Source organism: Carassius auratus, unplaced genomic scaffold (assembly GCF_003368295.1).
Source record: "Carassius auratus strain Wakin unplaced genomic scaffold, ASM336829v1 scaf_tig00216836, whole genome shotgun sequence".
NCBI lineage: Eukaryota > Metazoa > Chordata > Actinopteri > Cypriniformes > Cyprinidae > Carassius > Carassius auratus.
In genome coordinates this window covers 136,533-163,210 of record NW_020528758.1, presented here as the reverse complement: position 1 = coordinate 163,210, position 26,678 = coordinate 136,533, and the positions used below count along the sequence as shown (strand labels likewise).

The following is a 26,678-nucleotide window of genomic DNA, read 5'->3' as shown; positions in this document are numbered from 1 at the left end:
TGTATCTTCACGCTGGGCTTACAGCGCGTATTCAAGGTCAATAGCTTTTAGCTCGTGAAGACGGGTAAGTATTCAACAAGTGACTGTATCTTCACGCTGGGCTTACAGCGCGTATTCAAGGTCAATAGCTTTTAGCTCGTGAAGACGGGTAAGTATTCAACAAGTGACTGTATCTTCACGCTGGGCTTACAGGGCGTATTCAAGGTCAATAGCTTTTAGCTCGTGAAGACGGGTAAGTATTCAACAAGTGACTATCTTCACGCTGGGCTTACAGGGCGTATTCAAGGTCAATAGCTTTTAGCTCGTGAAGACGGGTAAGTATTCAACAAGTGACTGTATCTTCACACTGGGCTTACAGCGCGTATTCAAGGTCAATAGCTTTTAGCTCGTGAAGACGGGTAAGTATTCAACAAGTGACTATCTTCACGCTGGGCTTACAGGGCGTATTCAAGGTCAATAGCTTTTAGCTCGTGAAGACGGGTAAGTATTCAACAAGTGACTATCTTCACGCTGGGCTTACAGGGCGTATTCAAGGTCAATAGCTTTTAGCTCGTGAAGACGGGTAAGTATTCAACAAGTGACTGTATCTTCACGCTGGGCTTACAGCGCGTATTCAAGGTCAATAGCTTTTAGCTCGTGAAGACGGGTAAGTATTCAACAAGTGACTGTATCTTCACGCTGGGCTTACAGCGCGTATTCAAGGTCAATAGCTTTTAGCTCGTGAAGACGGGTAAGTATTCAACAAGTGACTATCTTCACGCTGGGCTTACAGCGCGTATTCAAGGTCAATAGCTTTTAGCTCGTGAAGACGGGTAAGTATTCAACAAGTGACTGTATCTTCACGCTGGGCTTACAGGGCGTATTCAAGGTCAATAGCTTTTAGCTCGTGAAGACGGGTAAGTATTCAATAAGTGACTGTATCTTCACGCTGGGCTTACAGCGCGTATTCAAGGTCAATAGCTTTTAGCTCGTGAAGACGGGTAAGTATTCAACAAAGTGACTGTATCTTCACGCTGGGCTTACAGGGCGTATTCAAGGTCAATAGCTTTTAGCTCGTGAAGACGGGTAAGTATTCAATAAGTGACTGTATCTTCACGCTGGGCTTACAGCGCGTATTCAAGGTCAATAGCTTTTAGCTCGTGAAGACGGGTAAGTGTTCAACAAGTGACTGTATCTTCACGCTGGGCTTACAGCGCGTATTCAAGGTCAATAGCTTTTAGCTCGTGAAGACGGGTAAGTATTCAACAAAGTGACTGTATCTTCACGCTGGGCTTACAGGGCGTATTCAAGGTCAATAGCTTTTAGCTCGTGAAGACGGGTAAGTATTCAACAAAGTGACTGTATCTTCACGCTGGGCTTACAGGGCGTATTCAAGGTCAATAGCTTTTAGCTCGTGAAGACGGGTAAGTATTCAACAAGTGACTGTATCTTCACGCTGGGCTTACAGGGCGTATTCAAGGTCAATAGCTTTTAGCTCGTGCCGACGGGTAAGTATTCAACAAAGTGACTGTATCTTCACGCTGGGCTTACAGGGCGTATTCAAGGTCAATAGCTTTTAGCTCGTTAAGACGGGTAAGTATTCAACAAATTGACTGTATCTTCACGCTGGGCTTACAGCGCGTATTCAAGGTCAATAGCTTTTAGCTCGTGAAGACGGGTAAGTATTCAACAAGTGACTGTATCTTCACGCTGGGCTTACAGCGCGTATTCAAGGTCAATAGCTTTTAGCTCGTGAAGACGGGTAAGTATTCAACAAAGTGACTGTATCTTCACGCTGGGCTTACAGGGCGTATTCAAGGTCAATAGCTTTTAGCTCGTGAAGACGGGTAAGTATTCAACAAGTGACTGTATCTTCACGCTGGGCTTACAGCGCGTATTCAAGGTCAATAGCTTTTAGCTCGTGAAGACGGGTAAGTATTCAACAAGTGACTGTATCTTCACGCTGGGCTTACAGCGCGTATTCAAGGTTAATAGCTTTTAGCTCGTGAAGACGGGTAAGTATTCAACAAGTGACTGTATCTTCACGCTGGGCTTACAGGGCGTATTCAAGGTCAATAGCTTTTAGCTCGTGAAGACGGGTAAGTATTCAACAAGTGACTATCTTCACGCTGGGCTTACAGGGCGTATTCAAGGTCAATAGCTTTTAGCTCGTGAAGACGGGTAAGTATTCAACAAGTGACTGTATCTTCACACTGGGCTTACAGCGCGTATTCAAGGTCAATAGCTTTTAGCTCGTGAAGACGGGTAAGTATTCAACAAGTGACTATCTTCACGCTGGGCTTACAGGGCGTATTCAAGGTCAATAGCTTTTAGCTCGTGAAGACGGGTAAGTATTCAACAAGTGACTATCTTCACGCTGGGCTTACAGGGCGTATTCAAGGTCAATAGCTTTTAGCTCGTGAAGACGGGTAAGTATTCAACAAGTGACTGTATCTTCACGCTGGGCTTACAGCGCGTATTCAAGGTCAATAGCTTTTAGCTCGTGAAGACGGGTAAGTATTCAACAAGTGACTGTATCTTCACGCTGGGCTTACAGCGCGTATTCAAGGTCAATAGCTTTTAGCTCGTGAAGACGGGTAAGTATTCAACAAGTGACTATCTTCACGCTGGGCTTACAGCGCGTATTCAAGGTCAATAGCTTTTAGCTCGTGAAGACGGGTAAGTATTCAACAAGTGACTGTATCTTCACGCTGGGCTTACAGGGCGTATTCAAGGTCAATAGCTTTTAGCTCGTGAAGACGGGTAAGTATTCAATAAGTGACTGTATCTTCACGCTGGGCTTACAGCGCGTATTCAAGGTCAATAGCTTTTAGCTCGTGAAGACGGGTAAGTATTCAACAAAGTGACTGTATCTTCACGCTGGGCTTACAGGGCGTATTCAAGGTCAATAGCTTTTAGCTCGTGAAGACGGGTAAGTATTCAATAAGTGACTGTATCTTCACGCTGGGCTTACAGCGCGTATTCAAGGTCAATAGCTTTTAGCTCGTGAAGACGGGTAAGTATTCAACAAAGTGACTGTATCTTCACGCTGGGCTTACAGGGCGTATGCAAGGTCAATAGCTTTTAGCTCGTGCAGACAGGTAAGTATTCAACAAGTGACTGTATCTTCACGCTGGGCTTACAGGGCGTATGCAAGGTCAATAGCTTTTAGCTCGTGCAGACGGGTAAGTATTCAACAAGTGACTGTATCTTCACGCTGGGCTTACAGCGCGTATGCAAGGTCAATAGCTTTTAGCTCGTGAAGACGGGTAAGTATTCAACAAGTGACTGTATCTTCACGCTGGGCTTACAGCGCGTATGCAAGGTCAATAGCTTTTAGCTCGTGAAGACGGGTAAGTATTCAACAAATTGACTGTATCTTCACGCTGGGCTTACAGGGCGTATTCAAGGTCAATAGCTTTTAGCTCGTGAAGACGGGTAAGTATTCAACAAGTGACTGTATCTTCACGCTGGGCTTACAGGGCGTATGCAAGGTCAATAGCTTTTAGCTCGTGAAGACGGGTAAGTATTCAACAAGTGACTGTATCTTCACGCTGGGCTTACAGCGCGTATGCAAGGTCAATAGCTTTTAGCTCGTGAAGACGGGTAAGTATTCAACAAATTGACTGTATCTTCACGCTGGGCTTACAGGGCGTATGCAAGGTCAATAGCTTTTAGCTCGTGAAGACGGGTAAGTATTCAACAAAGTGACTGTATCTTCACGCTGGGCTTACAGGGCATATGCAAGGTCAATAGCTTTTAGCTCGTGAAGACGGGTAAGTATTCAACAAAGTGACTGTATCTTCACGCTGGGCTTACAGGGCGTATGCAAGGTCAATAGCTTTTAGCTCGTGAAGACGGGTAAGTATTCAACAAAGTGACTGTATCTTCACGCTGGGCTTACAGGGCGTATGCAAGGTCAATAGCTTTTAGCTCGTGAAGACGGGTAAGTATTCAACAAATTGACTGTATCTTCACGCTGGGCTTACAGGGCGTATGCAAGGTCAATAGCTTTTAGCTCGTGAAGACGGGTAAGTATTCAACAAAGTGACTGTATCTTCACGCTGGGCTTACAGGGCGTATTCAAGGTCAATAGCTTTTAGCTCGTGAAGACGGGTAAGTATTCAACAAGTGACTGTATCTTCACGCTGGGCTTACAGGGCGTATGCAAGGTCAATAGCTTTTAGCTCGTGAAGACGGGTAAGTATTCAACAAGTGACTATCTTCACGCTGGGCTTACAGGGCGTATTCAAGGTCAATAGCTTTTAGCTCGTGCAGACGGGTAAGTATTCAACAAGTGACTGTATCTTCACGCTGGGCTTACAGGGCGTATTCAAGGTCAATAGCTTTTAGCTCGTGAAGACGGGTAAGTATTCAACAAGTGACTGTATCTTCACGCTGGGCTTACAGGGCGTATTCAAGGTCAATAGCTTAGTATTGTCAATAGCACAATACTTGTTGTGGAGATAAGTTGAGTTTAGGGGACCCCCCTTCTCTATGGCTTTGAGCAATGGATTAGAAGTGCAGAGAGCAGTTGCTACTTCTGTTACCGCAGACTTATCAGTTGTGGGACTATGTTTCTGAAATACCTCTTCAAGAATCTCAATGGAGAGGCGTAATGTTGCTGAATGTAAGTTCTAAGAACTCATAAATTTTTTTGCCTGGGACATGTGCAAAATGCTCTAACTTGAGCAACGCTGCTGCAAAATTATTCTCAATTACTTCAGGCAAATTAGTGGTTACCCCTACATCACTATTTGAACATGCACTGTCTGCTTCAACAGCAGAGTCATCTTGATTGCCTGCCTCTCCCTCAGGATTATACGAGGATTCTTGTGAAACTCGAGTGTGTCTTACTACATCTGGCTTGAAATCTTTCAATTTAAGTTGACTGTGTTTCCTGTTATTGTGAGAGTGAAATGTTGCGTATTCATTTGTTTGAAAATTACAACCCCCAAACATACAAGGAACTGTTTCATTACTCTTCAAATGAGTTCCAATGTGTGAAAAATAATCATTCTCTGTAGGAAGATCACTACAAGTGCACAAATGACAACTTAATGTTGACAGTTCCTGTAGCTCCTGGGTCTTTTGTTTAGGATGGACTCTACTTAAATGAATATGCAAAGCATTCCATGTCTTAAAAGTACATGGGCAGTTTATGTGTGGGCATGGATAACGTTGCAAATGCTGATGCTGAAGTCTGAAATGTTTTAGTAGGTCATATCTACCAGACAGAGATAGACTACACACCTTACACTTCCACATCCCTCCCACACCCCCACCCTATATAAAAAAAGAGATTTTTAGATTTAAATATCTAAAACAAACTGGGAAATCCAGGTTTAGTTTAGGACCCTAGCATCATAAGCATGTGTCAACACTGGAATCAGTCAGTAAGACAAATTCACTCTTTTAGGCTAAAAATATTCAGGTCTGGCAAAACTTACAATTAACTATTGGAATCACTTGAAACTTGATGGTGGCAGATGACCCCCTTCACCAGTAATCATGTGGTTGGATGGCAGACAAGTGACTTTTCTGAAAGAGATCCGATAAATTTAAAACAATTAAAATATTATATTTACAACCATTCAAATATGTATGTATCTGTAGTGTACATGTATTCAAAACTTTTATAGGTCTCTTAATTGCAACGTGGTAATGATCTATAGCCATATTGTGTTGTTTTTATGATATATTAGGGCATATAAATGTTAATTTTCAGTTTAATACGTTGCTTATACACAGGGCCGTAGCTTGGGTTTGCGAGGCCCCCGGTGAAGGCTGTACCAGTGGGCATTTTATATATATATATATATATATATATATATATATATTTAACATTTTTATCAATTTCACTAGGAGCTATGAGAGTATGAAGAGTATGAAGATTCTTTGGGTATAATATGTAAAAAAAAATATATCTGGTGTCTGAATAATTTTTGGTTTGACTGTTAAAACTACAAAGTAATTCAGTCAAGAGCAGTGAGTGATATTCATTTTCTTGGATTAACATTACAGCAGCTATGGAGCTATTCTTGTGCCAATAAAAATGAACGTACCTTTTCAAGAAACTAATGGAAATATAAATTGAAACTGAATAAAATATCTTTGAAACTGAAAAAAAAAATAACTCGCTGGCAAATTTATTGACTTAGTTTTTAATACACTGCATGTTTTGCTAACTATTTCTCATATTTCTTTCGCTGACTGAACTTACAAATGCGCTTCCAGAGTTTTCATTTACGCTTCTGACTTCTTCGTTTACGCTTCTGAAGTTTTCGTTCGCAATTCTGACACAAACCTACCGTGTGGGCGGGCTTAACAGCGGTTTGCTCTCATTGGCTAGTGAGATTTAGATTGACGGCTCCTTGAACCGGAAGGAGAGCAGCGCGAATTTTGGGTTCTGTGTGACAGTCTAACAACAGTAGAGTAAAACACTATATAAAAGCACATCAACAATATTTATAAAACCGAGATGAGTAAGCAGGAGCGTCATCAACATCCTCAACCGCAGGGCATTCGAGGCAGCCTGAGGTAAGTTTAATATCAAATCAGTAGACAAATCTAGAAACAAGTTTTTTCTGCTCTCTATCCAAGTTATGTCTTTATTTAACATTAGGTCGTTCATTAATTATCTGGGCTGCGTTTCTGAAGCATTGCGAGGTAGCGATTGTAAAACACATTGATGGCTGGTTGTAAGTTATGTTTAATTCTTACCGTGCTTTTGTGAAACGCAGCCCTGGTAACTTACTTCTTAAAGTATATTTTCTTGAATCATCTAAATCATCTTCTTTTGTATTTAATAACAGTGTTGTTAACCGTTAAGTAAATTATTCTATCTTTGTGATTGTCCATACAAAAATAAAATCTTATTTTCTTGTTATATTACTTTTTAGGGACAAAGAGAAATGTCACTTCTCCAGGTAGGCTTACATCCATTCATGTTATTCTATAGAATGCATATCACCTTTATTTATATAGTGATTTAAACAAAATACATTGCGCCAAAGCACTGAACAACATTCATTTGGAAAACAGTGTCTCAATAATGCAAAATGATAGTTAAAGGCAGTTCATCATTGAATTCATTGATGTCATCTCTGTTCAGTTGAAATAGTGTCTGTTTTAATTTGCAATCAAGTCAACGATATCGCTGTAGATGAAGTGACCCCAACTAAGCAAGCCAGAGGCGACAGCGGCAAGGAACCGAAACTCCATCGGTGACAGAATGGAGAAAAAAACCTTGGGAGAAACCAGGCTCAGTTGGGGGGCCAGTTCTCCTCTGACCAGACGAAACCAGTAGTTCAATTCCAGGCTGCAGCAAAGTCAGATTGTGCAGAAGAATCATCTGTTTCCTGTGGTCTTGTCCTGGTGCTCCTCTGAGACAAGGTCTTTACAGGGGATCTGTATCTGGGGCTCTAGTTGTCCTGGTCTCCGCTGTCTTTCAGGGCAGTAGAGGTCCTTTCTAGGTGCTGATCCACCATCTGGTCTGGATACGTACTGGATCCGGGTGACTGCAGTGACCCTCTGATCTGGACACAGACTGGATCTGGTGGCCACGGTGACCTCGGAACAAGAGAGAAACAGACAAATATTAGCGTAGATGCCATTCTTCTAATGATGTAGAAAGTACGGTGTTATGTGAAGTGTTCCGGTTCCAGTTTACCTAATTAATGCAGCCTAATAATCCTTTAACGGATTTGGATATTAAAAGCATATTAGTATGTTATGTGTATGCCAGGTTAAAGAGATGGGTCTTTAATCTAGATTTAAACTGCAAGAGTGTGTCTGCCTCCCGAACAATGTTAGGTAGGTTATTCCAGAGTTTAGGCGCCAAATAGGAAAAGGATCTGCCGCCCGCAGTTGATTTTGATATTCTAGGTATTATCAAATTGCCTGAGTTTTGAGAACGTAGCGGACGTAGAGGAGTATAATTTAAAAGGAGCTCATTCAAATACTGAGGTGCTAAACCATTCAGGGCTTTATAAGTAATAAGCAATATTTTAAAATCTATACGATGTTTGATAGGGAGCCAGTGCAGTGTGGACAGGACCGGGCTAATATGGTCATACTTCCTGGTTCTAGTAAGAACTCTTGCTGCTGCATTTTGGACTAGCTGTAGTTTGTTTACCAAGCGTGCAGAACAACCACCCAATAAAGCATTACAATAGTCTAACCTTGAAGTCATAAATGCATGGATTAACATTTCTGCATTTGACATTGAGAGCATAGGCCGTAATTTAGATATATTTTTGAGATGGAAAAATGCAGTTTTACAAATGCTAGAAACGTGGCTTTCTAAGGAAAGATTGCGATCAAGTAGCACACCTAGGTTCCTAACTGATGACGAAGAATTGACAGAGCAACCATCAAGTCTTAGACAGTGTTCTAGGTTATTACAAGTAGAGTTTTTAGGCCCTATGATTAACATCTCTGTTTTTTCTGAATTTAGCAGTAAGAAATTACTCGTCATCCAATTTTTTATATCGACTATGCATTCCATTAGTTTTTCAAATTGGTGTGTTTCACCGGGCTGCGAGGAAATATAGAGCTGCGTATCATCAGCATAACAGTGAAAGCTAACACCATGTTTCCTGATGATATCTCCCAAGGGTAACATATAAAGCGTGAAGAGTAGCGGCCCTAGAACTGAGCCTTGAGGTACTCCATACTGCACTTGTGATCGATATGATACATCTTCATTCACTGCTACGAACTGATGGCGGTCATATAAGTACGATTTAAACCATGCTAATGCACTTCCACTGATGCCAACAAAGTGTTCAAGTCTATGCAAAAGAATGTTGTGGTCAATTGTGTCAAACGCAGCACTAAGATCCAATAAAACTAATAGAGAGATACACCCACGATCAGATGATAAGAGCAGATCATTTGTAACTCTAAGGAGAGCAGTTTCAGTACTATGATACGGTCTAAATCCTGACTGGAAATCCTCACATATACCATTTTTCTCTAAGAAGGAATATAATTGTGAGGATACCACCTTTTCTAGTATCTTGGACAGAAAAGGGAGATTCGAGATTGGTCTATAATTAACTAGTTCTCTGGGGTCAAGTTGTGGCTTTTTTATGAGAGGCTTAATAACAGCCAGTTTGAAGGTTTTGGGGACATGTCCTAATAACAATGAGGAATTAATAATAGTCAGAAGAGGACCTATGACTTCTGGAAGCACCTCTATTAAGAGCTTAGATGGTATAGGGTCTAACATACATGTTGTAAGTTTAGATGATTTAACAAGTTTATACAATTCTTCCTCTCCTATAGTAGAGAATGAGTGGAACTGTTCCTCAGGGGGTCTATAGTGCACTGTCTGATGCGAAACTGTAGCTGACGGCTGAATGGTTGCAATTTTATCTCTAATAGTATCGATTTTAGAAGTAAAGTAGTTCATAAAGTCATTACTGCTGTGGTGTTGGGAAATGTCAACACTTGTTGAGGCTTTATTTTTCGTTAATTTAGCCACTGTATTGAATAAATACCTAGGGTTATGTTTGTTTTCTTCTAAAAGAGAAGAAAAGAAATCAGATCTAGCAGTTTTTAATGCTTTTCGGTAGGATATGCTACTTTCCCGCCAAGCAATACGAAATACCTCTAGTTTTGTTTTCCTCCAGCTGCGCTCCATTTTTCGGGCTGCTCTCTTTAGGGTGCGAGTATGCTCATTATACCATGGTGTCAAACTGTTTTCCTTAACCTTTCTTAAGCGTAAAGGAGCAACTGTATTTAAAGTGCTAGAAAAGAGAGAGTCCATAGTTTCTGTTACATCATCAAGTTGTTCTGAGGTTTTGGATATGCTAAGGAATTCGGATACATCAGGAAGATAACTTAAAAAGCAGTCTTTTGTGGTAGAAGTGATGGTTCTTCGATACTTGTAACAAGAAGTAGAATTTACAATTTTGGCTATATGAAGTTTACACAGAACTAAATAATGATCTGAGATATCATCACTTGGCTGAATAATTTCAACACTATCAACATCAATTCCATGTGACAGTATTAAATCTAGAGTATGATTTCGACAATGAGTAGGTCCTGAAACGTGTTGTCTAACACCAATAGAGTTCAGAATGTCTATAAATGCTGATCCCAATACATCTTTTTCATTATCGACATGGATATTAAAATCACCAACTATTAAGACTTTATCTGCAGCCAGAACTAACTCGGATGTAAAATCACCAAACTCTTTAATAAAGTCTGTATGGTGCCCTGGTGGCCTGTATACAGTAGCCAGTACAAACATAACAGGGGATTTATCATTAACATTGGTTTCTCTGGATAATGTTATATGAAGCACCATTACTTCAAACGAGTTATACTTGAAGCCTGCCCTCTGAGAAATCCTGAAAACGTTATTATAAATTGAAGCAACACCTCCCCCTTTGCCTTTTAGACGCGGCTCGTGTTTATAACAATAATCTTGGGGGATGGACTCATTTAAAATAATGTAATCATCAGGTTTTAGCCAGGTTTCTGTCAAGCAGAGCACATCTATATTATGATCAGTTATCATATTATTTACAAAAAGTGTTTTCGTAGAAATGGATCTGATATTCAATAAGCCAATCTTTATCATTTGTTTATCCATATTGCATTTGTTTTTTATTTGTTGAACCTCAATTAAATTGTTAACCTTAACTTGGTTTGGACGTTTTTTGTATTTTCTAGTTCGTGGAACAGACACAGTCTCTATAGTGTGATATCTAGGTGAAAGAGTCTCTATGTGCTGAGAATTAACTGACCTCTGTGACGGGAGGCAGCTAGCAGACGGTCGGTTTAGCCAGTCTGTCTGCTTCCTGACCTGGGCCCCAGTTAGTCAAGTATAAACACTAAGACTATTTGCCATATTTCTAGAGAGAAGAGTGGCGCCACCCCAGGAGGGATGAAGACCATCTCTTTTCAACAGGTCAGGTCTGCCCCAAAAGCTCGTCCAATTGTCTATATAACCTATGTTATTCTGTGGGCACCACTTAGACATCCAGCCATTGAGTGATGACAATCTGCTATGCATCTCATCACCACGGTAAGCAGGGAGGGGACCAGAGCATATTACAGTGTCTGACATCGTGCTTGCAAGTTCACACACCTCTTTAAAGTTATTTTTAGTGATCTCCGACTGGCGAAGTCGAACATCATTAGCGCCGGCATGAATAACAATCTTACTGTATTTACGTTTAGCATTAGCCAGCACTTTTAAATTTGCCAAGATGTCAGGCGCTCTGGCTCCCGGTAAACATTTGACTATGGTGGCTGGTGTCTCTATATTCACGTTCCGTACAATAGAATCACCAATAACTAGAGCACTTTCATCAGGTTTCTCAGTGGGTGCATCACTGAGTGGGGAGAACCTGTTTAATGTTTTGATCGGAACAGAAGAGCGGTGTTTTGACCCACGACTACGCTGCCTCACCGTCACCCAGTTGCCCTGCTGCAGGGGCTCTGCTGGAACCGGACAATGTACAGGAATCCCTGAGCTAGACGCATCCAAAGCCATATCTAGAGCCCTAACATTCTTACTGTCCTCAATTAAAGTTTGGATGCGTGTCTCTAATTCTGAAATCTTCTCTGTCAGCCTGTTTCCCTGCATTTATCACATGTGAATCCCTCATCAGCGACAGAGATAGATAAACTGTACATGTGGCAAGAGGTGCAAATAACAATTGTAGGAGAAGCCATTACTCACCGTGCTTGATGAAATATTCTTACTGCGGTTGTTTGATGAACTTGTGGAAAACTGCAGCGTGAGAGAGGAGAGGAGAGGAGAAAAGAAAACGCTAATGACAAGCTAACGAGTGCTAACCAAATGTAACGAACATAATGTAACGAACTTGGTTAACTTTCTAGCTGTTTTTTTAATACGCAAGAGATTTTATATGTCTAACGTTACCCTGCTAAACTTGGCAACTTCAGCATTGCATTATAGTTACCTTGATATGTAAGCTAACCAGGCATTGTTTATACCAAAGCAAGAACTTGCTTTGACTATTAATGCATCAAATCATGTTAACATCCCAGATAGTTTAATTATGGATCTACAGGAGTTAATCAACGTAGTTAATATATCTCTGAATTTGGAAGAGACTTCAGGAAACACATCAGAAATTGTAACTTACACCTGGGGAAACATGGATTACACATCCAAAAATGCTAATTCTGTTTTAATTTGTTCAACCTTAAAAGGTGTTTCAACTGAAAATATCAATGCTCATGTCATTTCATACCTGTAACTTTCATCCATCTTCAGAACACAAATGATCTTTTTTTAATGAAATCTGAGATATTTCTGTCCCTCTATTGACAGCTACACATAACTACCACTTTCAAGCCCCGGAAATCATGTGTCATTTAAGTAATACATGTGACTCCAGTGGTTTAACCTTAATTTATTGAAGCGACTCGACTTCTTAGTTTTTCAGTTCTTTACTCTTCATTTGACTAATGTAAAAGTATTCAATTGAAGACCCGATTAAATTTTAGAGCTATCAAAGATAAATGTATTGTAAATTGTAATGTAAATGTTTTTATAGTTTTCCCGTTTTTATTTTTTTCAGATAGCTGAATAATTCATGCTTTTCCACTTTTTTTGGTACTGTTATCTTGACATAACAAGAGGGCTCTCAACTCTGGTCCTCAAGATCTACTTTCTTGCAGAGTTTAGCCACAACCTTGTGTATTTGATTAAGGTTAGAGCTAAACTCTGCAGGAAAGTAGAAAATAACCCCTGCAATCGTGACTCATTTCAATGCCTGGTATAAATAGGGCCTAAAATACATTTAAGCAAATAACGGTCAGAATTTTATTCTGGGTGAAGTATTAATTTACTTAAATATAGCTTCTTTGGGATAAGATAATTTACCAGTTTATCAAACTAAATAATTTAGGTCAGCCTAAAGTTTTTATAATTAAAAGCAGTTAATATTGTAAAATAACAATGTTTTCTTTTTTAAGGTGGTGGAGCAACTTTTTCGAGAGGAAACTGCTGATACTGACCCAGAGGATGGTGTGGTGGTGCCAGAGATCCATTGCCCTTTTTCTGACCAAAAACTTGCCGTTCTGCGTGGATTGATTAATCCCTTGACATCACCATTGAATGACAGGGAGCTCTATGTCCAGACACTTGCTATCATCAAAAGATTGTGCTCTATTTAACATTTAAATGTTTAAGTAAAACACTCAGAAGTACACATGCAATTCTGTCAGAATTTTAATTAAAGAAAATCAGTTAATTGCCAATAAAACATTTAATTTTATACTATGCTGTAAAACATGTAACCATTCAGAAGCATGTAAAGTTATTAACACGTTGAACATTGTATCTCTGAATTTTAAAGATTAAATTAAAACTATTGAGAGAGATCCTATGTGGACATTTGGAGTTCATTTTAAAATCTACACCCTATAAAAGCAACCTCCGTGTTGCACTGCTGTTTTCATTATTTCTTTAAATTCATTACAATTTGACAGATGTGCAGTGGGAAAAGTAATGGTTTGGGGTGCATGCACTGATGATTGGATAGCAAAGTGTGTGGCTTGGCAGTCATTGCATACAAGTTTGGTCAAACTGATCAGTAATTTTAAAGGCCTCTCTCTCTCTCTCTGACAGAAGCAGGTGCCTATGCGCTTGACCAATCAGCCACTGCATCACCTGTGGCACAGAGAGTGCTGCCTCATCCTGAGCATCTCCATCTAGGGCAGTAAAATATACAATGTTTTTAATAACCATTTATAACAATCACAACATTTTGAAAATTGTACCATTTATAATTTATTTCTGTGATCAAAGCGGAATGTTCAGCATCATTACTTCAGTCTTCAGTGTCACATGATCCTTTACAAATCATTCTAATATGATGCTCAATAACTTATCAATGTTGAAATCAGTTTTTGATGCGTGTGTGGAAACAATGATACCACTGAAACATTTTTGGTAAGATTCTAAAAGGACAAATTAATGATTGTATTCATTAAATTACATCATGTAACATCCTTGAATGCATCACATATGTTGGGGGTAGCAATTAGGGGTGTTCCGATCGGCAGATCGTTATGCGCATCTCGTCAGTAAAGCAGTTATCTAATGGTGTGTGATTTCACATAGAGCAGCTGTTACTACACAGAGCCGTTGTTAACTGAGAAACTGCACAAATCCACGTTCATTTTCAGTGTTTATTTGCGCATCTTCTCAGTTAACAACGGCTCTGTGTAGTAACAGCTGTAGTGAAATCACGCACCTGAGGGAATTAACCCCTGATTAGAGAACCGGCTTTACTGACGAGATGCGCATAAGGATCGGCCGATCGTGATCGGAGCACCCCTAGTAGCAATCAAAGTACTCAAACTACAAAAAATGCACTGCAGTCATGTGAATAATAATAATAAACACGTCAAGATCGATCTACTAGACATAAAGACATAGCACGCAGCTAACTTGGATAGAGAGCAGAAAAACTTGTTTCTAGATTTGTCTACTGATTTGATATTAAACTTACCTCAGGCTGCCTCGAATGCCCTGCGGTTGAGGATGTTGATGACGCTTCTGCTTACTCATCTCGGTTTTATAAATATTGTTGATGTGCTTTAATATAGTGTTTTACTCTACTGTTGTTAGACTGTCACACAGAACCCAAAATTCACGCTGCTGAAGTCTCTCCTTCCGGTTCAAGGAGCCGTCAATCTAAATCTCACTAGCCAATGAGAGCAAACCGCTGTTAAGCCCGCCCACACGGTAGGTTTGTGTCAGAATTGCGAACGAAAACTTCAGAAGCGTAAACGAAGTCAGAAGCGTAAATGAAAACTCTGGAAGCGCATTTGTAAGTTCAGTCAGCGAAAGAAATATGAGAAATAGTTAGCAAAACATGCAGTGTATTAAAAACTAAGTCAATAAATTTGCCAGCGAGTTATTCTTTTTCAGTTTCAAAGATATTTTATTCAGTTTCACTTTATATTTTCATTAGTTTCTTGAAAAGGTACGTTCATTTTTATTGGCACAAGATTAATTTCATACAGCAGCCAGTGGCTAAATTAGGCGCGGTCACTTTAAGAGACGATGAACGCATCCAATATAATACACATCCCATTCTTTTCCTCAACTGTTTACTTTCACTTAAGAAATAACTGACAGTTTTTCCGAGCATAATTTCCAAGGTGGATATTTTGAAATATTTTGTATGTATTTGTCGGCACAAGAGCAAAAATAAGCAAATTCGATGTTCAAGTGTTTTGAGACGCCTTTCTCTTCGCAGAAGAGAGCTCGGTTCAGTGTCGCTGTCCGTGATACGCGGCTCTCTCTCTCTCCGCACCGAACACAGCGCAAGAGTAACCAGCTACTCTGTTCTTGTGTTTGGATGCTTTAATGTTTAAATCGACAAGCGGTACAGCTTAAAAACACGTGAAAAAGATAAGCTTTCGTGACGATGCGCAGCAGTGGCCCGTCAACTGTAATGAGCATCTTTTTAGGCTGACCTCGGCCAGTAGGATGACATCGTTTTGTTTGCATTTAGATGGATTCAAAACAGATTTTATCTTACCTTTTCCAAATGAACTCCAGACACGACGACAGCCAAATTCTTCCAGTTCTTCACGTGCAATCTCGTTATTTTCCCGGGCACACGGTTTGTAATCTTGTGTGATCTCATGTGATCTCGCTAGTCCATTTTCGGTGCAAGATCAGTCTGACTATATTGAATCACATTATCTCAACATGACTGAATTTAACACATTTTAATTTGTAAAATTTCCTGCTTATACTATATGATTTCATCATGTTCATCTTTGAAACATGAAATGATTTTGTTAAAATTACACGTTAAGCTTTTTTTAATGTAACAACCAGTTAAGTTTCTTTTTTTTGATTGTATGCTGATTTAATGATGATCAAAATTTAAAACATGTGTAATTTTTTTCTGCATTCTTTGATGAATATAAGGACCCAAAGATCAGCATTTATGTGAAATAAAAAGCTTTTGCAACATTATACACTATATTATTCAAAAGCTTAGAGTCAATATCATTTTTGTTTCTTGGAAAATAAATGATAGAAATGAACACTTCTATTTAGCAAGGACTCTTTTGTAGGTTTGAGTCTCAGGCCAGTGTTCTGTCGATTTGTCTTACCTCGTCAGATTTTCCTACCATAGCGCAAAATTTGAATCATATCAATGGAAAATCCTACTGCGTACAACTGCTTCGCTTCTGTGACTATACGTAAAGTAACTTTATTGAAGAATCTTATTAGGCAATGAACATCATCAGATCGTCCTACCACTTTTAAATAAACATGTAGGATGATTTTACAGTGAAACAATTCTTATTAAAATAAACAGGATGATTTTACAGCGCAAAATACCACATCAGATTGTCCTACCACCGTAAAATAAACATGTAGGATGCTTTTTCAGTGAAACAATCCTCATTCAAATAAACCTAACCCAATTTATTACAAAATATTTTTAGTGGACTTACTTCATTTACAAATTCTCTTCCCTGATCTGAGGCAATTTATATCTTATGTCTATAAATAGGGGAACAGAAATGTCTTCCAACTTCAGCAGCTGTCTTTGATTTTAAAGGAAAGGCCTCAATCCAGTTTGAGAAGTAGTCTGTAGCTGTTAGGATATATTGAAAGCCTTCTGCAGTTTTGGGTAATGGACGAGTTAAATCAACTCCAACAAACTCCCAAACCACAGAAACCTATAAAATGCAAAGTAGGTTTAGTTTGTCTGGGTATTTATTTATATATATATATATGTGTGTGTGTGTGTGTGTGTGTGTTCATATATATATATATATATATATATATATATATATATATACACAGTACAGACCAAAAGTTTGGACACACCTTCTCATTCAAAGAGTTTTCTTTATTTTCATGACTATGAAAATTGTAGATTCACACTGAAGGCATCAAAACTATGAATTAACACATGTGGAATTATATACATAACAAAAAAGTGTGAAACAACTGAAAATATGTCATATTGTAGGTTCTTCTTTTGCTTTGATTACTGCTTTGCACACTCTTGGCTTTCTCTTGATGAGCTTCAGGAGATAGTCACTCTTAAACTACCTCTTGAAGCTCATCAAGAAAATGAAAATAAAGTCATGAAAATAAAGAAAACTCTTTGAATGAGAAGGTGTGTCAAAACTTTTGGTCTGTACTGTGTTTAAGTGTCCGCATCAAAATAAATTTACAAAAGTGGACTTATATACATAGAAAGCAAAAGTAAAAAATGTAAATGTGTTGGGAAAATAAAATATCAAAATGTGGGTGAAATAATTTTCCATTGTAGAACAACATATGCTCTCATCCAGACGTTGTCTCTTTTAGGGAAGACCTTGCATTTTCATCATGACAATATCAGACCACATACTGCATCAATTACAACATCATGGCTGTGTAGAAGAAGGATCCGGGTCTGAAATGACCAGCCTGCAGACCAGATCTTTCACCTAGAGAAAACATTTGGCACATCATAAAGAGGAAGATGTGACAAAGAAGACCTAAGACAGTTGAGCAACTAGAAGCCTGTATTAGACAAGAATGGGACAACATTCCTCTTCCTAAACTTGAGACACTTGTCTCCTCAGTCCCCAGACGCTTGCAGACTGTTATAAAAAGAAGAGGGGATGCCACACAGTGCTAAACATGGCCTTGTCCCAACTTTTTGGAGATATGTTGATGCCATGAAATTTTAAATCAACTGATTTTTCCCTTAAAATTATACATTTTCTCAGTTTAAACATTTGATATTTCATCTATGTTGTATTCTGAATAAAATATTGAAATTTGAAACTTCCACATAATTGCATTCTAGTTTTATTCATAATTTGTACAGTGTCCCAACTTTTTTGTAATCGGGTTTGTAACAACCCTTTAGGTTGAATTTGAGAGCAAATCTACGAAGGTTCTGCCTTTTGGATCCATCATCCCCTGATGGGTACGATCCCACCGACAGGAGATTACACAGTGATTCACTTATCTTCCATACCTGTATATAAAAAAAGCACAAATAAAAAGAGAACTATATACACAAAAAATCCAACTTTCAAAAAGTGCTACTAACCAATGTAAAAAAGTAGCCTGCAAATAGAAGGTTCAGTAGAAGTCAGTTTAATGTTTTGTGTGAGAAAAAAAAAAAAACCTTGTCACTAGCATAAGCTGTTTTGTTTAACTTACTTAGATACTCAAGTATTTGTTCACAACAATCTCTAGGTTTATAGATTTTGTGAAGTTTATGCTTAAAATCACTGTTAAGTGCTTGTACATCAGTGTCATTCATCTATCATTCCTCTGATTTCAGGGACGTGCGTTACTGTTCAGAGAGCTAAAATAACTAAGTTTAGACCGCCTTTGTCATTGGAATTCAGTACAACTGATGTTTTTTACAATTAATTTTGTTTTTCCACAAATATGTTGTCAACATGCTGTCACCCAGCTAGGAATGTTAGAAGTAACTGAAAGTAACTCACATTTGTTAATGTTAAGACGAAGAGCTGCTTTAGAAAAGAGCTCAAGAGTCTCTAAAGCTAGCTCAAGCTGAGAGACATCCTTCAGAAACAAGACTGACTTATCACCACTTCAGAGTCATCAACAGTTATTCCTTTTAAAGCACTTTCTCTGATGTGCAAGTTTAGAAGTGTAGCGATCAGAAACAGATGTGAGGGGATTGGGCATCTTGATTCAGAGTAAATCTGGAGAGGAACCGCTGCTGAGCTTCAATCAATAGAAAGCATTTTAATAGATCTACAACACAAATCACCGAATCCCAGCTTGGAACAAACATTCATGCTCCAGGAATCAAATGCTTTGCAATAGTCTGAGAATAAAATTATCATTAGAGAAACAGTCAGAATAATCTAGAATGTCCAAAACCAGACCTATATTATTAAAAATGTGCCTTTTTGTGGAAAGACAGACTGACATTCATCAATTTAATTATTCAAAACATATCTTTTTGATAAAACCAAAGCAATAATTTTATAATGGTTATTTAGCAATGTAACTGGCTGCCAATGATCATTTAACAAAGGATTTTTAATTGGTTTTAAATTAAAGTTATAAGTCCTTGACACAAAGTCGGAGGAAGCAAGGCTCTTTCTAAACTCTCTGTAAATACTTACACAGACAGCGATTTTTATCCTATTTCACTGCTGTTTCTATTCATGCTGTTTCTATGTCCCGGTGACCAGTGAAAGTGCAGTTCTGACTCTCTGCCCATTCATTTAGATAGGAGCTGGTCTTGTTAATCTGAAATAGCTGCCCGGAGGCGATGCCAAGCTGGCGGCCGAGTGGCACGACTTGCCTGAAAGGACTTTGGTAGTTATAAAGCAAATATTTTAGCCAGTTTTATTGTTCACCTATTTTTGTTTGCAAGTAACATTAGTGTAAACATTGTTTTAGTCATTTTTAACTTTCTTCACACTAGTCCCGCTTGAACTTGAAACACAGGCGAATTTAGCAGACATAGTTTCGGCTGTTCAGTTGTTTTTTTCTCTCTCACCATCAAAATTATGTTTGTGAGTTAGTGTAACAGGTGCGGCGAACAGGATCCCGCTCATCTCCTAACCAATGAATCTGAATTTTTTCGTCTGTTTATTGTTTTGAGGTTTTTATTATTATTGATGGGCTGCTTGTGAGCAATAACATGCTTATTACAGGTCGTGACATTTTCACCTGTTAACCCTAACCTGTTTTCTCACTCGCACATGGCTGTTCCATTTTAACCCCTTCATGTTCGACACATACACCCAGATTTACAGCTAAGAGAGACATGAAGACCACCGTTTACTAAATCTGGTGAGCGAATTTAAGCTAAAGTTAGAAAAAACTTACATTTTGATACAGCCATTGTTTAAAATTGAATAAATTGTTGTTGATGAAAATGTTATACATTAAAAAACGGATGGATGCCCTCTATTGATAAGCTGTCTTTTTTATTGTGTTGCAGATGACGGGAAGAACTGCTTTGGAAGTGTAAGTATTGTCCTGTTAACTGTGAAAACAAAGATCACAGCTATTTATAGACTCAAACATGAACTTAATGCTAGAACTGAACCATTTCCTTATTTGCATCAGGAATGGCTATGTACATTTAAATCATTCAGTGTCTTAAAAGTTCACTTATCCCAATTTCACACCAAATCATCTGATCAACAGTCAGGTGCAGATGTACCAGTTTAGTTTAGCTGTCTGTCCTGTGGGTTTGCTGAGTTTTGTACTGAGCCTGATTACTTCCCTCATCTGCATACTGTACATTTAAAAGTACACCATAAAGTCATGTGCCCTTACAAAAACTGTACATTTAAAGGGACAATAAGTAACTTTTTAGGTATTTTATTATCTAAAATCAATATTTTTATTCATAAATATGCCCTCAATGGTGTACAAATACCTATGCCAATGTTTAAACTAATCCTCGTAAATGAAGAATTTATTATCTTTATATACATGGGACGGGTAGGTTGACGGAGGCTTCCATGTAGTTCCGCCATCTTGCAAAACTATAATAGCAGAGAGGGACAAAAAGTACTAAGCCAACGCGTTTCCACAACGCGTTTTCGGTCAGAGCCAGAAACGCAGGTGCAGAGCAGTGAGAGGCGCTTGAAACTGCACCGGCAAGTTTAAAAGTCTGGATTGCATTCTTATTATGGACCATACATATGCCGCGCCACAGGAGAAGAAAACATCGTCGCCAAAACAGTAAAAAATAGAACGTAAAAGGAAACGTGACCGTAGATTACAGAAAACAAGAGTTAATGTCGGGGAAGCTTTTTCTAGGTGGAAAGAGCTAATGCTTGATAAAGATTTCAAAAGAAACGCTGAAGTGGCCAGTTTTCTTCTCGACAGGTAAGTCAGTGTTACAGTCTATATTATAATATTTTTTTATATCTAACAATGCATATAATTCAGAAAATATAACGAATAAATTAGACATAACTACTAATTACAATATTTCATGTTTTCCACAGTCAGTAATTCATACTGTAACATTCGTTTGTTAGTTGTCATGTTGCAGTTTGTTTGAAATAACACACCTGTTCACCTGAAGGAAAACTCGACGAAGTGCTATTAGAAGACATCCCGTCAAAGCTTTTTGGTACATATCGCCTACCGTAGATGCAACGCGCATTTGAAAAAGCGAGGCGCTGGAGAGCAAAATTAGTTTGAATGCAAAATACAATTTCACCACTACATGGGAGTAATTCCTACTTAGTGTCCCTTTAAAAGTACACCATAAAGTCATGTGCCCTTACAAAAACTGCGCATTTAAAAGTACACCATAAAGTCATGTGCCCTTACAAAGACTGTACATTTAAAGTGGTGTCTACTCCAAATACAAAGTGCACAAGAGTGAAGTACACAAAGAACAGAACTCTAAACTAAACTTCTGCAGGTTGAAGGATTACTTCACCCAGAAATAAAAACTACTCACCCTCATGTCCTGACAAACCTATGTGATTTTGTTCATCTTTAAAACACAAATGAAGATCTTTTAATTGAAATCTGAGGGCTTTATCAGATTTAACAGACCCTTTAGTGTCAGTCTATGTAACTACCAGTTCACCTAGAAAGGTGGTAAAGCGTCATGGTGCTTGTGGATGTGCATTGCAGATATCTATTTTCTAAATAACAATATGTAGTTTTTTTAGCGCACAATAAGCATTCACATTGCTTCATAAAATGTAGGGTATACCCCGTCATATGGAATACTTTAATAATTATATTTACTATTTTTATGGATATAGAAAATTACAGTTTGGCAGACTGTCAATGGAGGGACAGAAAACTCTTAATTTCATTAAAAATTATAATGACTTGTGTTCTGAAGATGAACGAAAGTCTTACAGGTTTGGAATGTAATAATTGACAGAATTAAAATGTTTGGGTGAACAAAGCCTTCAAGTACAACTGCAAGTAATACCTTTTACTAATGTCTTTTGAGTTTGAAGGAGAATGGGATTATACATTACAAGTATTGGTAGCAAAACTGCACTGAATGTGGCTTGAAAGTGTGTAAAATATCCAGTAACGAATAACGTTACAGTTTTACTCATTGATTTGATTATCTTTACATCTTTAGTCTTGACCATGCAAGATATGTGGATTCATTTTTCAAGTAGTTTGCATCCCACAACACAATATCTTACTGGCCAACAGAAGAAATTATTCTTTCCAGTGACATCAGTTTCATTTTATAGAACAAAATGACAAACATTAACCTCGTGTGGTTGTTTCTTTTAAAGCTGATCACAATCACAAAAATAAAGGTGTCAGTTTCTATTCCTCTCTTCTCTCAGTCTTATATGTATCTCTCATGAATATTTTAGCATGTTTCTGCATGTTTCTGCATGCTTGACTGTTGAACCACATGAGTTTTCTGACATGTATTGATCGACAGATGTTTGGCCTGATCAAGTATTGTGTTAAAATCAGATTCAGGTGTGTGGTTTGGTTCCTTCCAGGGGGTTTAAATTGTTTTCTGGGGGCAGGGGTGTGAAATGTTAAAGTCACCGCACCTGCTGTTAGAAGATCTGGCTGCTATAGAAAGTGACTGTGTCTGAATGATAAACTCAACTCCATTTCAATAAGTACTTACTTAACAAGCTCTTACTCTTACTCTACAGCCAAATAAATCTGACCCGCCATTTTTACAGTATCATGTGACCTATGACGTTATAACAAGCATAAGAACTTAAAAATATGAGCACTAATTCATCTATCTGTAAAAATATTGATGATGATGAAATTTGCTCATTTGTGGTCTTGTAAAAGAAACAGCTGCCCTTGTGATCGTAGTATAACCAATAGATTTTGGGTTAAGTTTTTTAATATTTTAACTCTGCTAATATAACCCACAGTTTCATCCTTAAAGATATTATTTTTTTCAATAATGAAATCCAAAATCATTATCGCTTGAATATGTTATTAAACTCTTGATTTTATGTGTAAAATTCTTAATCTCATGTTCATTGTTAAAGAGACTGCCATCTTTCCCTGAGCTTGTATGTAATTGTTAGTTCTGCAGTAATAATGATAATAAAAATAAGATTTGACAAACACCTTATAGCATCAGAAACACAACAACCCTGTGAAACAGCCATGCAGGAGCATTTCTAGACACAGATAAACCCTGAACAAGGCTGGAATATTTTACATTCACAGAAAGTGTCCCGCTTTGACACAAATACAGTGCATTTATTGTCATGTTGGTATAATTGATTCTGTATGTCAGTAAATACAGTCAAACGCTGAGCAATCATGTATAAAGATTTCACTCTAGGAAGTGCTGACAAACATATTTCACTCTAGGAAGTGCTGACAAACATAGCCTACTGTAAAAACCACAAGAGTTTTTGGCTGAAGACACAGTCCCTCTTCTGCACTTCATACCAGTCTAACAGTGTGTTTCAGATATTTACAGTGTTATTATATTAGAATGGTTGGAAAACAGTCAAGGATTATGGTTCATACTTTTGTTGTGTTATGTTTGTGCTGGAGGCGTCTTGTTGGTAAGTTATCAATGTGTCTTCTTGAAGTTTTAATAGAGTAATACGGTTCTGTTAAAAATCTTAATCAACCATTGTTTCACCGTTATTCCTATTATAAATTAAATACGCCATAATCTGCTTTTATTTTCTTACCCTTATGTTGTATTTGTGGTCCACTATTTCAACATTATTTAATTTATGTGTGACTTTCTTATAAACAAGAACTAAACAAAAGTTTAGTTGATCTTGAGCTTGTCAATCTAATCATGTAAATTACACGCTGATATAAATAAAGAAATAGATGTGAAAAAATTTGATAACAAAACATGCATTTAGTTGATGCATTCAAGTTCTCTATTGTCTAACTATTGTCTTAATAACTGTACAAACACTACATTGTTTTGTCAGTATTCATTTGTTTACTGAATGCAAAATGCCTCAGTAGTTTTGGCAGCACATATTGAATAAACTTATGAAGCAGGAAGAACTGATGACAAGTTTTACTACGAGTTAATATTTGCTTTTTTAAACCAAGATCTGTTTTTTGAATAAAAAAGAAACATGGCAACAAGGGCCCATTTCAAAGACTCAATTAACAAATTAACTTCTATATTGTAATAAAAATACTATTTGTTTCCTCATTAAAACCCATCAAACATATCTGAGAGTGATAGTTCCTGTTTGTTCTCCAGGCGGGACAGATGAAGTGACGTCTGTGTCAGTGATGGAGGGAGAATCTGTCTCTCTAAACACTGGTGTTACTGAAGTACAGGACTATCATCTGATTCAGTGGAGGTTTGGAGAAACACTAATAGCTCAAATCAACAGTCTGACCAAAAGCAGCTCCACATATGACACTGAAGATGATAAAACACTCAAAAACAGACTGAATCTGGACCCTCAGACTGGATCTCTGACCATCACAAACAGCAGAACCACAGACTCTGGACTCTATACACTACAGATCCGAGGCAGAGAGACCAGATCCAAGAGCTTCAGAATCACAGTCTCTGGTGAGTAAAGAGTTAATCTCAGTCTCCTTCACTAGTGTATTCAGATATTTGATTTCATTTTATTTGTACTTTTTATCTAACTATTTTACTGTGGTGTTCTGTCCATTGTGTAAGTAACAGATAGAGGCTACTTTTTCAAGTTTCTCTGCATGTAGCCTATAGTGAAAATAAAACACGATCGATCATAATCATCAATAATAATTCACAAACTAAAAACATGGTGTAAATGTAGTTAAATCTAATTTGAATGGAGGAATGTAAGTAATTGCAGAAGTCCAAAGATCTGTATTACGTGGCTGTCCTTTCTGTATTTCAATATTAAGTCATTTTATTATTGAACTGGATAATTGTTTTTTTTTTTAAGACCACTTGCCTTTATGTACAGATACACTGCAGGAAAGCAGAAGTTAGTTGACGTCACTGTGAAAAGGGCCTTTTGGGACCAGAGCTCTTCTTCTCTTAGTTTACATGTTTCTATCATCCTCAGTGAATCCTCTACCGACCACTAGTGGTGTATTTCTGCATTGCATAGGCTATAAAATTACAAAATTAACATCTGTCATTATCAGAGACTACTACACAAAGTCCTTCATCAGCAGAAAGTTCATCAAGCTCCAGATGTGTGTCGTCCAGCTGTGCAGTGAACAATTCAACCCTCAAACACACTGAGAATCTCAATACAGGTACATCAGCTGTGAGATTTCAGACTCAATTCTGTTAGCGTAATCATATCAACAGTGATATTAAATAGTGCACTTTTAAATAACATGTCATTTCTATATCAGTAATGCAAGGTTATAAAAGCTGATTCAAATCTAAAATCACATTGATTGTTTTGTCCAAACACAGCCTAATATTCATATTATTACATAGACCTATCATAATAACCCATTAGTTAAAATTTAAAGAGTGATCCTTTTCTTTTCAGATTGTACCCGCTGTTGTGAAACTTTTGAAGCTGCGATCCGATTGGTCGTCTCTGCAGTGGTGGGCGTGGCTTCTGTTGCTGTGCTGGTTTATGACATCAGATCTACAAGAAGTGAACAACACAGAAGAGACTCATCATTAAACCCACAGAGTAAAATCAGACAGACAGTTTGAATTTACAAGAAGTTTGAGCTTCAGCTCTGTGTGAATCAAGTCTGATTTATAGTTTATATTCCACTCTGCTTTTAGTTTGATCTTCATCTCTCATCATGACTATTTTAGCACATATCCGGTCGTTTTTTTTTTCAAGTTTCAATGTAATTTTTTATTTTTTTTTTTACAATTTTTGTGATTACGTAGGTATGAATTTAAACAAATTAGCATATCGTGACATCACTGACTGGGTCTTCAACCCGTGCCTTCTGGCGCATCATTGCAAACCTCATTTTGATGCAGGCCTATGTAGACCACAAACAAATTGAAATCTTTGTCAAAAACATGTTTATTGCATTTCAAAAAATGAGGAACTGTTATACTCAAGGGCATAACTTTGGGTCTACGATTGGGGGGGGGGGGTAAACTCGGGGCATTTTAATTAATTAATTTATTGAATAATTTTCTTGTAATTATCTTGTGTAAAAAGTAACATGCTAATTTGTTGTTTCTGTATTAGAAATACATTGTGATACTTTTACTGATTTAGGCTACTTAATGTAAATGCAGCTGTTCACTTGACTATTTATGACACAGTAGGTAAATTAAGTGTTTAAGCACTAGCCAGCAGTGGCAGCTTCCACTTAATGGAATTCTTTTGTGTGTGTGTGTGTGTGTGTGTTCAATATCTTATGAAAAAAAAAAGGAACTTAAAGATTAATCAATTGCATCACTGTTTTGGCACCTACATGCAGAAATGTATTATGCACAATTAAACTCTCAGTACATTACGCAATACAGGGTGGCACACTGGAGTGCAACTTGCAACTTCTGAACAGATTTCACATATTAGTGGCATCACCAAAACTAAACATCCACTAACAAAATCTAAACAAAAGCATGTATATACAAAAGAAGGCCTATCTGTAAATAACATTTGAAGGTATGTTACAACATATTAGGCTGCAACTTAACACACATACCATTCAGATAAAAGCACCAAACACCTGTTTACGTCTCGGTGTAAAAGAAATGAACTGTGCACACTTAGTTAAGAGGTCCAATTTGTCCTGATGGATGTGACACACTGCA

At 37.9% G+C, this 26,678-nt stretch overlaps 1 protein-coding gene and 1 long non-coding RNA gene across 2 annotated transcripts; both read left to right on the top strand.

Annotated features, from left to right (window-relative positions):
- The first annotated feature begins 6,110 nt into the window (after positions 1 to 6,110).
- Positions 6,111 to 13,359, top strand: LOC113099026 (uncharacterized). Its single transcript, XR_003289265.1, has 3 exons — positions 6,111 to 6,519; positions 6,882 to 6,908; positions 12,952 to 13,359. It is a non-coding gene; the product is annotated as an uncharacterized LOC113099026 (long non-coding RNA).
- Positions 13,360 to 23,379: 10,020 nt separating this feature from the next.
- Positions 23,380 to 25,719, top strand: LOC113099027 (uncharacterized). Its single transcript, XM_026264076.1, has 4 exons — positions 23,380 to 23,514; positions 24,186 to 24,506; positions 25,076 to 25,189; positions 25,435 to 25,719. Exons 1-4 carry the CDS (start codon positions 23,442 to 23,444, stop codon positions 25,605 to 25,607), a joined length of 681 nt encoding a protein of 226 aa, XP_026119861.1. The 5' UTR covers positions 23,380 to 23,441; the 3' UTR covers positions 25,608 to 25,719.
- Positions 25,720 to 26,678: the final 959 nt, after the last annotated feature.